Source organism: Ooceraea biroi, chromosome 1 (genome assembly GCF_003672135.1).
Source record: "Ooceraea biroi isolate clonal line C1 chromosome 1, Obir_v5.4, whole genome shotgun sequence".
Classification (NCBI taxonomy): domain Eukaryota; kingdom Metazoa; phylum Arthropoda; class Insecta; order Hymenoptera; family Formicidae; genus Ooceraea; species Ooceraea biroi.
Genome location: NC_039506.1, coordinates 12,057,832 through 12,072,076, shown reverse-complemented (window position 1 = coordinate 12,072,076; position 14,245 = coordinate 12,057,832). Strand labels below are relative to the sequence as shown.

General features: G+C 34.7%; 1 protein-coding gene across 1 annotated transcript; it reads right to left on the bottom strand.

Annotated features, from left to right (window-relative positions):
- Window positions 1–4,741: 4,741 nt before the first annotated feature.
- Window positions 4,742–10,147, bottom strand: LOC105279196 (protein FAM92A-like; the record flags this gene model as incomplete). The annotated part of the gene is made up of 6 exons (XM_026969456.1): window positions 4,742–5,002; window positions 5,080–5,250; window positions 5,412–5,636; window positions 5,833–6,010; window positions 6,129–6,257; window positions 10,035–10,147. Coding segments are annotated over 6 exons (1,008 nt in total), but the record flags the coding sequence as incomplete, so codon positions are not given.
- Window positions 10,148–14,245: the final 4,098 nt, after the last annotated feature.

The following is a 14,245-nucleotide window of genomic DNA, read 5'->3' as shown; positions in this document are numbered from 1 at the left end:
AATTTTCAGCTGTCTACGCAAAGCAAGGACTTGAGTTTGACATATATTACAAAGGTCACTTTCCCGAATAACCCGTACTAGATTGCACCAGTCGCTCGTTGTTTGTTGAAAAATTACTAACAATAAATTCGTTAAATATAATATTCTATGCTTTAATCAACCTAACCTAACCTAATCTAACCTAACCTAACCTAACTAACCTGGTTAGTCTCTACATACATCAGTATATCATGTTTTGATCACTAATTTTAAGTAGTATAGTTTTCAAACTTTTTTGTTAATAACTTTTTAACAACGAGCGACGGCTAAAACCTTCTGAAGGTCACTCAGCACACTGACCTTGGCAATATATGTCAAGGTCAAGGTCATCGGACAAATGAGACAGAGGGTGGTAGGGTGGTATCGCATTGTTTTAGATTATATTTTCCGAAACTGGAGCCCCGAACTTACACGCTCGGTTTTCAGCCCGCTTCGCGGGAGGGCGGGGGGAGGGGCTCTGCCCCTCTTCCCCCGCCGGGATACCTGCTGTGTACCAGGTGATCACAATCTGTACGGTGAAATCTGTTACATTGGCTTCAGCGAAGTCCCTCCCCCCTCGCGAAGCGGGCTGAAAACCGAGCGTGATACTTCGTTGGTTAATAACTTTTTAACAAAGGTCAAGACCTGACCTAACCCAACCTAACCTAACCTAACTAACCTGGTTAGTCTCTACACACATCAGTATATTATGTTTTGACCACTAATTTTAAGTAGTATAGTTTTCAAACTTCTTTTGTTAATAACTTTTTAACAAACAACGAGCGACGGCTAAAACCTTCTGAAGGTCACTCAGGAGGGTGACTTTGACAACATATGTCAAGGTCAAGGTCATCGGAGGTGGGTCCCCTAAACAGCAGTATTACCAATATTTGTTAACACAAACACGAGCAGAGGTAACATACTAAGATCCGCTAAGATTACATATGCGTGCAAAATCCTTAAACTTCTTTTGTTAATAACTTTTTAATTAATAACGAAGGAGAACTAAAACCTTCTGCAGATTACTGAGGGAGGCGACCTCTATAATGTATATCAAAGTCAAGTTCTTGATTCGCGTAGGCAGCTGGAAATTCGTGCAAAATCATTAAACCTTTTTTTGTTAATTTCTTCGCTAGGAGGCGTTTCCGCAAACAATCCTTCCATCCACACCTTCCTCATCTCTACCTCTACATATCCTAAAAATTTCATGAAAATCGGAGGGGAGGGGCTATTCGGAAGTTGAGCCACATATTTATTCGGTTTAGCAGCGCCAAGTATTAAAAAAAAAACACTTATTTGTATTGAAATATTTATATGTATTAAAATATTTATCGTATAAAAATATCTGATTATTATACCCTTTATTTTTCCAATAAAATCTTTAAGGCCGTCTTAAGTACAATCATAAGATGTTTGAAACCAATCACAGAGCCGCATTAGCATCTTAAGACATTATTACTTCAGATCGTCTGGAAATAAGAACGGACTAGGAGATAAATGCGGACTAGGAGATACTAATATTAAAATATTTATTAGTATGTTGAATGTAATGTAAAACAATATGTGCTCAAAACTGTCATTATAGAATCATATATTATTAACTGGATATAGCACTTTAATATCAAAGGCCAGTATTCATAGTCCGTTCTTATTTCCAGACGATTTGAAGTAATGTCTTAAGATGCTAATACGGCTGTGTGATTGGTTTCAAATATCTTATAATTGTACTTAATATGGTTTTAAATAAGAATCAACAATAAATATCGGCCAAAGAGTAATAATAAAAAGTAATAGATTTTCTGGTTTGCATAAATAACCAACTAAAGTAATAGATTTTCTGGTTTGCATAAATACCTATTGTAGTTGGCGCAATTTGTTAATATCATTAGTTTTGTAGAGTTCATTTTTGAAAGAACTTCGGGCGCTTATACTTGGCGCTTTTTTAATACCTTTTTTTAAAAAGGTAATTTTGTTGCGATTTCACACATTTTGTAGTATGAAGTATGTTATTCTTTTCTTTTTATTAACGGCATTAATAACATTTATTATCAGCAAAATGATTTGTTAATATCATTAGTTTTGTAGAGTTCTTTTTTAAAAGTTATGAGTTACGGTATATTGAAGTTGTGTTATTTAAAATGTAATCCTCATTCACTTTCTGATAGTTCAGTCAATCGTAATAAAGATCATTCAAAGCAATAGAAAAAGTACAGTTTTATAGAAAAGTGTAAGTTTATTTTTTATAATATAACAAAAGGATATCTCATACATGCTTATCTTTCCTCCACATGATTGTATGGCTATTCCAAATACTTTGGATGAGTGGTCACTTGTTAGATTAGTATATTGAAGAAAGGGATGAGCCTATTTGTCACCTTATTAAGGATTTATATGGCACATTAATAGTACGATTATTACTGAGTAATATTACTAATAAGTAAATGCAGCTTTCACAGTTATATTAATAGATAAATCAATACAATGTAAGATACATCATATACAATATGTATAATGCTGAAACAAATTAAGTATTACGTTTGTTATCTGTATATAAATTACATTACATTAACAATGTTCGTTATCACGACGTGATCGACTTGAACACAGGAGCATCGATAATCGTTTTGTTAGAAGATAATAGACAGGATGAAGAGAGCGAGATTACTGCAACGTAAAGAGAAAGAAAATTAATAGAACTTCTCAAAATAGAAAAACGCGCTCATTTACTATTAGGCGTTTTCTTCACCAGGAATAGCGATAGGGTAGTAATAAAAATATATAATATTGGTGCGAGACATTACCGTGTCGCGATAGAATATAATATATTTATTTGTGGGTTTTGGGTTTTGTATAAAGTATTTAATATTAATGTCGCGCCCACCGCGCCCCCCACGTCCGCGATGCCCGTGCGCTATTGGTTAATTAGGATGCAATATGTGAAAATGCGCCACAAAGAAACAATTGCCTTACGATCCGTTGCGGTAACGCCGCAGCTAGAAGACGAAGCGACCGTATTGAAAGAGAGAGCCATGGAGGAAGGACGTGAGTTGATATCATACATTATATTTTATAAAATATTTATTTATTGTACAATTTATTCACACACACCACACACACACACACACACACACAATATATATGTATTTTGTTGCAGCTATCGACGTAGAAATGGTGGATTCGCCTATTTCGCCCATGTTCCCGTTAACACAGGTGGTAGCGCCTGTACCACCACCGCTACTACCGCCGCTACCACCGCCGCTACCACCGCAGTTACTGCCGCCGCTACCACCACAGTTACTGCCGCCGCTACCACCGCCTGTGTTAACGGGAACAGCGGCCCCGGCCGCTCCGGCGACAGCGGCACCGGCCCCGGCCCCTCCGGCGACAGCGGCACCGGCCTCGGCCCCTCCGGCGACAGCGACCCCGGTACGGATGACAGCGGACGGAAAGATTTTACCAAGTATATAAAATATATATATATATATATATATATATATATATCAATCTATATCACTGCCGGGATTTAGTTGCACATTTCTAACCTATTTCGTTGTCAACTCCCACTGTCCCCCTCTTGCCGCGTATTGTAATTGTATATTTCTAATCTAGCGGCATGTATCTTGTTTATATTTATTAGCGTCCGGTACCTCGTTTCTAAGATACGCGCGGTAAGAGGGGGACAGTGGGAGTTGACAACGAAATAGGTTAGAAATGTGCAACTAAATCCCGGCACTCATCTATATCAATCTATATATCTACATATATTAATATAAATTGTTTGTTTTAGAACGATGGAGATGCGCTGGCCGCCATCCATGGCGTGGCGGACGTGGCGGCCGTGGCGGGCGCGTCGTAAACGTCCAATATTTCAATTTTTAATATATTTTTAATATATTTTAATAAAAAATAATAAATCCCAAATATATTATATATATGTTTTCTTTATTAATACCCTATCGCCATTCCTGATTCCATAATATGGAATATGGTAGTATATGGTAGTGTTTCGCACCAATATTATATATTTTTATTTTTATTAATACTCTATCGCCATTCCTGGTGGAAAAAAGCCTAATAGTGAATGAGCGCGTTTTTCTATTTTGAGAAGTTCTATTAATTTTCTTTCTCTTTACGTTGCAGTAATCTCGCTCTCTTCATCCTGTCTATTATCTTCTAACAAAACGATTATCGATGCTCCTGTGTTCAAGTCGATCACGTCGTGATAACGAACATTGTTAATGTAATGTAATTTATATACAGATAACAAACGTAATACTTAATTTGTTTCAGCATTATACATATTGTATATGATGTATCTTACATTGTATTGATTTATCTATTAATATAACTGTGAAAGCTGCATTTACTTATTAGTAATATTACTCAGTAATAATCGTACTATTAATGTGCCATATAAATCCTTAATAAGATGACAAATAGGCTCATCCCTTTCTTCAATATACTAATCTAACAAGTGACCACTCATCCAAAGTATTTGGAATAGCCATACAATCATGTGGAGGAAAGATAAGCATGCATGAGATATCCTTTTGTTATATTATAAAAAATAAACTTACACTTTTCTATAAAACTGTACTTTTTCTATTGCTTTGAATGATCTTTATTACGATTGACTGAGCTATCAGAAAGTGAATGAGGATTACATTTTAAATAACACAACTTTAATATACCGTAACTCATAATACATATATTGATTATTAGACATTATAAAGATGATTCAGGATCCTCTTCTTTTATTAAATCTTAAACAACTATTCATAGACATTTATATCTAAAGTACAAATCGAGTATTTTTCAAAAGTAAGTAAAGTAAGTGTGTAAATACAATCATTTTCGAAGGTATGCGATATATTATGGATATTATGGACGATATGAAGGACTTCTGACATATAGGGATTGGTGGGATAGGCCTGAGAACTTCGACCGACTCGGATGAATTGGTGAATCCGGTTTGTACGGAATCCTGGAAGCATTCATCGTTAAAGATTCAAGAATGGAATAGTAGAACGACTCATACGTTAAATGAATTATTGAGCTTACAGCAGACTCGGCTTCTCGATTAGCCAATTTCTGCAGTGTTGCAGGAGAGGATGCAAATCGGTTAGCTAAGTTCGTTAAGCAATAAGCGTGTCGAAACGACGTTCTGTTTACTGTGTCCAGCCTTGTGACGGAGTCAGGGGCGCGCATTGTTTCTCTAAAGTCTCTTGATTCCTGTACATAATCGCGTGATTTGGTTAAACAATATTATCGATACGTTATTACGTTAGTCCTGCATGTTAAAAGCATGTTAAATCAACTACACTTATACATGATATATGAAAATGATCACACGATTTGAAGAAATTTAGTAAAAATTGTTTTCGAGATCTCACCTCAAGATCTTTAATCTCGTCGATGGATACGATATCTTGGTACGCTTTAGTCAGAAGTTCAAGAGCCTTTCTGTGAAACCTCAGTTCGATGGTGACGAAATCCAATAGTACAGATTTCAAATCGTGCAGCTTTCGTCGCTCGAACGAGTTGATCTGCTCCTCTAATCCCTTGACCACTCGGGACATCTCAACGGATGCTTTCATCAGTTCAGACTTGGCTTGTGACTAATTGTAACAAGAGATACTTGAGTAACATAGTTATATTAGTTTGAAATGATTTCATCAATATATTTATTGCGCGATTTTATTTATCGTCTAAATGATCTTTCGATTTACAATTACGAAAGCCATGGAATTAATGAAATCACGATTGAAATTAAGTGATGCTTGTAAAATGAGGTTTTAATTGTAAGGATGCTACCATTTGACGATTCCTAGGGTTTCTTTCTCGAACTTTGTCCAATTGCCTTCGTCCTGTAAATTCTCTGTCGCGTGCTGCGAAGGTATTTTTTACATCATCGCGTGCATGCTTGCAAATCATTGCGTACTGTGAAAGAGGCGCACTTACTTTGGCGTCCAATCTTTGTACTTCTGTATCTCTAAAATTAATATTTAATTATATGTATTAGTTTTAATTAATTAGACAGATTAGAGCATTATATCATTGTTTTCTTTATATTTTCGTGAAAGATATGTAATTTGAAGAATCGTTTTTACCTATGATCACCGACGACTAATAACGTTGCGGAAAAGTTCTCCAATCCAGTACTCATGGATCGATTTATATTTTCCGAATCACCATAGACCTGTATTACTTTTGCAAGCTCGTCACTTTTATCGCGCAGTCTGAAAATAATATTGCTGGTGAATAATAAACGGCAGTGTTGGGCAGTCGTGGGATTTTTCCCCCACGCGGGAGCTTCCGCGCGCATGCGTAAGCTGACGTCACAGCAAGATGGCAGTTGCTTCCACAGACATATCTAGCTACAATTGTGGTGGGGTATTAGAGGCACCAATTTTCCCGCGGTTTTTAGAGAAGAGTTGGCGCCGTTAAATAGTGTCGTGTTATATATATATATATATATTTTTAATCGTGAGTGAGTAAAGTCGTAAACTATAAAGAAGGAAAAATGGATTCACAGCCGTCGACATCAAGTGGCATCACCGAAAAGCAGAAAAAGTCAAAAAGGAAAGTATTCCAAAATTCTTGTTTAAGTATTGACATTTTTTAAAAATGGTTAACACCACATGAAGATAATGAAAAAGCTCTCTGCACGGCTTGTAATAAAATTTTGTTATGCGGAAAATCAGATTTAATAAGACATTCGAGAACAAAATTGCATATTAAGAATATTAGTGAAGGCCTTCATATCACACTATCTGCTTCATTATCTAAGCCCAACATTAAAGATGAGGACCATGTTAAGAAAGTTAAAACAGCCGAAATACAATTAGCTGCATTTTACGCGGAACACAACATAGCTTTTCAAACTTTAGATCACATGGTCCCTTTATTAAAAGATATTTGTTCTGATCCACAAGTGGTAAATGATCTAAAACTGTCAAGGAGAAAATGTACTGCAATAATAAAAAATGTTTTAGGAAAACGCGAAAGTCATAAACTTATTACAAACTTAAAAACTCAAAAATTTTCTATTCTAATAGATGAGAGTACAAATATCACTAATAATAAATTGCTTTGTATATTAGTAAAGTACATATCGTTAGACAGTAAAAAATGTATGACACAATTATTAGAATTAATATCATTAGATGCAACAGATTGTTCTGCAGACAAATTATATTCTGCATTTGAAAAATGTTTAAAAAGTAAAGATATACCATTATCAAATATTGTCGGAATGGCTTGTGATAATGCTTCTGTGATGATAGGAGAGCACAATTCTTTTATGAGTAGATTAAAAAAAAGGTACCGGCCCTCATTGTGTTAAAATGTATATGCCATTCCTCAACTCTCATTGCGAGTAAAGCTTGTTCAAAATTGCCGGATTCTTGTGATAATCTTTTGCATGCAGTCGCAACATATTTTTCTGGCAGTGCAAAAAGATCAGCTATCTTGTGCGAATTTCAAACCTTCTTTGGTGTAGAGTCACGTAAAATTTTAAAATTATCTAATACTAGATGGCTAGTTTTGCAGAAATGTGTTACTAGACTTTTCGAGAACTGGGACGTCTTGAAGCATTATTTCTATTTAGAGACAATTGAAAATAATAACAATTTGGCAGTAACAATTTCCAATACATTAAATGATAATGCAATTAAAGCATATATGCTATTTTTAAAATATTCTTTGAATTTTTTAAATGATTTTAATGCTTTGTTTCAAGGTAGACAAATTTTAATTCACAAATTAGCAGAGAGTAGTGAGCATTTAATAAAACAGATGGGATACAATTTTTTGCTGCCTACCACGTTAAACAATATTTCTTTAGATGTCATTAATCCGTCAAATTTTTTACCTGTAACTTCTATATATCTTGGGCCAGAATGCGAATCATTTTTGCAATCAGAATCGTCAGAATTTATAACGGAAATAAAATCTAAATGTTTATCGTTTTATACAACCGCGGTAAAAGAAATGATACAACGATTACCTTATAATGACAAAATTTTTCGCGAACTTAAATTTTTAGATCCAAATGTAGCTTTGCGCGAGGAAAGTAGATTTACCTTTCCAGATTTGAGGCATGTAGCAAAAACTTTTCAAATTTCTGATATTACGGCCTTAGCTTATGAATGAAGAACGTTACCTTTTGTATTTGATGACGCGGAAAAAACTCTTTTGGCTAATTTAGAAATTGATGATATGTGGAAGAATATTTTTCAAAAAAAGAAATTCAATAATAAACCATTTTTTCCAAATTTAGAGAATTTAGTATACGCGGTTTTGGCACTTCCACATTCTAACGCCGAAGCAGAGAGAATATTTTCTATTGTTACAGATGCGAAGAATAAAAAGAGGAATCGGATTGATATCAACAGTTTAAACACGGTTTGTAAAGTAAGATCAAGTTTTCAAGCTAATAACATTAATTGTCGTACTTTCCAAGTAGATGCAACACATTTAGAACTGCATAATTATAAAAATTTGTTTTCTCGTAATACTAATGAATGCAAAGATAACAATGAATAGAAAACTTTTATTGACTATTACTAATACTTCTTTTATGTACTGTTAATACTGTTTAATCTTTTTTCTATTAATATCTGAACAAGTTCATATTTTATAATTTCTTTAAAAATCATTCCTTTGCTTTTGTGATATATTTCATTACTTTAATTATTTGTGATTATTTCATTACTTTAGTTATTTCTGAACATGGGCTTCCTCTTTATATTCAAGTGTTAACTCATTTTCCATTCTAGTCTAATCCAATCTAATTATTCATATTATTTTTCTATTACTTCTTGCTTCAATTAATATATAATATCGTATTAATACAATATTGTGCAATATTTTCTTTTCTTATTTGTGTGCAATATTTTTGTTTATTTCCTTGGAATATAGTTTTTTGTTTGTTATTTGTTTATTACGTTTTCTTTTAATACATTCCTCTTTTTTTATGTTTGTTTTTAAAGTAATTTAAAGTAATATTTGTTTTTCAAGCATGTATCTTAGTGCAATTTCCAATATTTATTAAATATTTATTTATATATTATTTTAAATATTTATATATTTATTTATATATTATTTTAAATATTTGATTACATTTTTTATTTCCATGCACTTTTATTTTCTTTACTTTTTTGGAGGCAAATTTATCTTATATTTATCTTTTATTAATAAATTATTTATTCTGTTGTAGTAACCTTCTGGAATTAAACGCCTCCAAGTCATCGAAAATGTAAAATAAGAACTGGTAGATGTTAAATTTTATATTGTTATATTAAGTGCATTACATATATTAAGATATATTTATTGTAATTTTATTTATTATACGTACATAATTTTAAGAAAAATATATTAATATGTATTTATGAAATATTACTTAAGTATGTGTATATTTACATTTAGGTATAAGTTATAGATAATAAGTATATTGCAATAATAAGTATTAATAACTGTTAATAGGTAATAATTAATATTTAGTATATGTATAAATGTATATATTCACATGTAATTTCTTATGTATATTTTTATAAGAATACTGGTAAGGTTTTCTGCAGTTTCCCTTACCCCCGCTACGAATGTTGGTATTCATATAATAAATCGGCTGCAGACATTAAAAATAAATAATACATTTTCTTATTATCATTAATAATTCTATATCTTATTATTTCATATCCTAGAAACTTCTTATTAAAGAAATTCCTTACTTAAGAAACTTCCTTCTCTCCTTGCAACTTCTTTTATATTTCTCTTCTCGTTGGAACCTAACGATACCTCATTTTGACCACAGTATATACGTTACTGAGGTGCCATCTTGCTGTGACGCCAGCTTACGCATGCGCGCGGAAGCTCCCACGTGGGGGAAAAATCCCACGACTGCCCAACACTGATAAACGGAAATGAGGTTTTACGTCGAAGCGATAGCGAGTGAAGGGTCCGTGTGTATTGCTGAGGAAAAATAATCGATAGAATTAGCCTTAGCCGGTCATCACCTGGCCGCTTTCCTGGTAAACGCTGCAAATATCGTGCATAGTTCAGCGAAGTGCTTCTCCACGCCTGTTATACGATCCTGTACAAATTTCGCCTCTTGCTCACTGAAAACAAAATAGATTTAGTCAAACGACTTACCATTCACGATCTGTCTGTCAAATAATATCGCGAGACTAAAAGTCGAATGCTCGACTGATTGTATTCTTCAACTTACTACACGTTATTCTGGGAGCGCACTCGAAGCATTTCCTCCTCCGTGAAAGGATTTCGTAAAGTATTCAGTGAACTTCTTTGTGCGACAGATTATTTCTCTATAATAATCTCTCGCGATATGTGCGAAACACATTTCGACCAATTGTCCTGGCTGCAAAAGTACAAAACCGTATATAGAAAATTATAATGTCTAAAATACTTTTTCCAAAGATATGTATTTAAATTAGAGAATTACTTGCATCGCGGATGCATCATTAAGTCCATCGATGATCTTTTCAAATAAAACTTGGTTAATGTCGATCGATCGACGTCATCGTCTCCGCTAGTTCACCGAGAAGCAGATTTTCAATTTCGGCGATTGCCTGAGGATAATCGTGGAAGTTCTCTAATCCCAGGAGAGCTACTCTGATCACCTACGAGACACAGAAATGTGCATGAAATTGTTGTCATTAACGGAAAGTGCGATTCATCAAAGAGAACTCGAGTAAATTTATTAATTATAATTATATTACTTCTCTAACATTATTAAATAATCAAAAATAAACCACTCTATGTCACTGGTACAATTAATGAATAGTAAAATCCTTTATTATCGACCACAAACCAGCACAAGCTTTTACGAAGCGCAACGTTTCGACCATGGATTATGGTTCTTATCAAGCGCAATAATTACAAAGTCAACATCTGAAACGCAACATTATTAACCGATTGTAGACTGTTATATAATTCTATATCTAAATACATACTGGCAGATGATGACTTTCCTCCAACGAGTTTGATAAATTTGAGAGACACCTCTAAACCTCACTACCGCAGCCAAACAACTAACAGCAGACACAGATCAGGTGTTTATCAAAATATCATCGTATATAGGCGGCAAACTCTCCGTGTCCTTTTGCAGATTTATTGAGTTTTTCTTTCTTTTAATGAAACACATCTCCGCGATCTCCCTTTTCCTGATGTGTTTTTCGGAGTGCAAAACTTTTACATTCCCCCAATCGAACTCATGGTTATTTATAGATCTGTGCCTACTGACCACCGAATGGCTACTTTCATGTTTTTTTATGTCCGATTTATGTCCGCTAATCCTTTTTTCCAAATGTCTTTTGGTCTGCCCTACATAGCAAGCCTCGCAATTCAGACAGTCAATTTCATATACCACGCCTGATTGTTGACCGTTCTCAACAACATCTTTCCCCCTTTTTATAACGCACTCTAACTTCTTCGGGATATTGTACACAACATTAAAGCCGTCACGTTGTAGAATTCGCTTAATGCTTTCACTAACATTTTTTACATGGATATTAACAAAAAATCTATGATTTTTCGCATCTTTGTTGTTATCTCTTGCGTCGTCATGGTATTTGATATCTCTTAGTTTTTTGTTAATATGTCTATCGATAAAATCTGGCGGATAAGAATTATTTATTAAAATACTCCTAACAATTTTTTAATTTTCATCGTGAAATCGACTGTCTGCTAGTAAAATGGCTCTATTTACTAAGCTGGCAATTATACTGATTTTGTGCTAAACAGGGTGACATGACAAATAACTGATATACCTTCCAGAAAGTCGGTTTTCTATACCAATTTGTGATCAGCTTTCCATTGTCTTTTATAATCGTAGTATCAAGGAAACTGATGGATTTATTATGTTCTAATTCGTGAGTAAATTGTACTCTTGGGTGATAACTATTGAACGCATTAACAACGTGCAAGATCTTGTCACCAGGCAAAACAGTGAAGATGTCATCCACATATCTATAAAAAATAGGTAAATCAAAGTTAAGTGCGTCAATACAGTAAGTCTCTAAGTCTCTAAGTCAACCATCACTAAGTCAGCCAGCATAGGTGACAGAGGTGAACCCATTGGACAACCATACGTCTGCTCATAAAATTGCTCGTTAAATTTAAAAAACGTTGACTTCATCACCAAACTAATAGCATATTTGAATTGCTCAAGATTGAAAGACGTGAACTCCGAGATCATATTCCATTTTCTCTCAATCGCCTTAATGACAAGCTCATGCGGGACATTCGTGAACAGTGAAACCACATCAAGAGACACTAACACTTCATTCGGTTTCACATTGACGTCAGTAATACTCCTCACAAAAGTCCAACTGTCAGGCACATAAGACCGCGGCTTAGGAATAGCCTTTTTCAAAATCCCATGAAGAAAACACGCAACACTATAAGTCGGGCAACCTATGGAAGATACAATAATTCGCAACGGATGGCCAGGCTTATGTATCTTCGGCAGACCATAGCATCTCGCCAAATTGTGAACAGTGCTATATAGCTGTCTGTATGTACGATCATCAATCAATCCATTATCAAGCCATGCTTTTAATAATTCATTTATCTTATTGCCTAACCGTCGTAATGGATTAGTTTTAAGTCTTGAATACGTTTTCTGATCACTAAGTAGAGTATTCATATCATTAATATATGTGGATCTATTCATGATGACCGTAACTTGCCCTTTGTCGGCCCTAGTGATCATTAAATCCACATTTTCACGTAAAACTCTCTTGCAAGATCTGAACGCACGAGTAATATACATGTCCACAGAATTGATATGTCGTCTATGATTTAAGAATCTCTTAATTACATTGGAAATCACATTTCGTGTAACATTGACAATCGCTTGAGAGCCATGTAGGCACATAATCTCAAAATTCTTTATTACTTCCAACATATACCTAATCCTATCATACTTATTCTCATTGTCAAACGGTAAAGCAAATTTTTCACCCAAGCTTAAAACATTAAGTATATTGTGCGACGCCCGTCGCTAGCCTGCGGTCCGCCGTGCGCGCAGGCGCGGCGGACCGCAGGCTAGCGACGGGCGTCGCACAATATACTTAATGTTTTAAGCTTGGGTGAAAAATTTGCTTTACCGTATTTTAATAAATAATTCTTATCCGCCAGATTTTATCGATAGACATATTAACAAAAAACTAAGAGATATCAAATACCATGACGACGCAAGAGATAACAACAAAGATGCGAAAAATCATAGATTTTTTGTTAATATCCATGTAAAAAATGTTAGTGAAAGCATTAAGCGAATTCTACAACGTGACGGCTTTAATGTTGTGTACAATATCCCGAAGAAGTTAGAGTGCGTTATAAAAAGGGGGAAAGATGTTGTTGAGAACGGTCAACAATCAGGCGTGGTATATGAAATTGACTGTCTGAATTGCGAGGCTTGCTATGTAGGGCAGACCAAAAGACATTTGGAAAAAAGGATTAGCGGACATAAATCGGACATAAAAAAACATGAAAGTAGCCATTCGGTGGTCAGTAGGCACAGATCTATAAATAACCATGAGTTCGATTGGGGGAATGTAAAAGTTTTGCACTCCGAAAAACACATCAGGAAAAGGGAGATCGCGGAGATGTGTTTCATTAAAAGAAAGAAAAACTCAATAAATCTGCAAAAGGACACGGAGAGTTTGCCGCCTATATACGATGATATTTTGATAAACACCTGATCTGTGTCTGCTGTTAGTTGTTTGGCTGCGGTAGTGAGGTTTAGAGGTGTCTCTCAAATTTATCAAACTCGTTGGAGGAAAGTCATCATCTGCCAGTATGTATTTAGATATAGAATTATATAACAGTCTACAATCGGTTAATAATGTTGCGTTTCAGATGTTGACTTTGTAATTATTGCGCTTGATAAGAACCATAATCCATGGTCGAAACGTTGCGCTTCGTAAAAGCTTGTGCTGGTTTGTGGTCGATAATAAAGGATTTTACTATTATTAAATAATACTAATAATAATCAGAATAAAATGTATAGGTTACTTACATAGGTTACTTACATTGTATTCAATGTCACTCAATGGATAGGTTATTTAACGACGAAACAATAACACTTTCACTTCACTTCCTCGGCTGCGGTCGGATTTCCCGCCCGGGTCTTCCTTTACTCATTCACTAGCTCTTTCGCGCTTTTTCGCTCTCTCTCTCTCTCTCGCCCTCTCACTCAGTC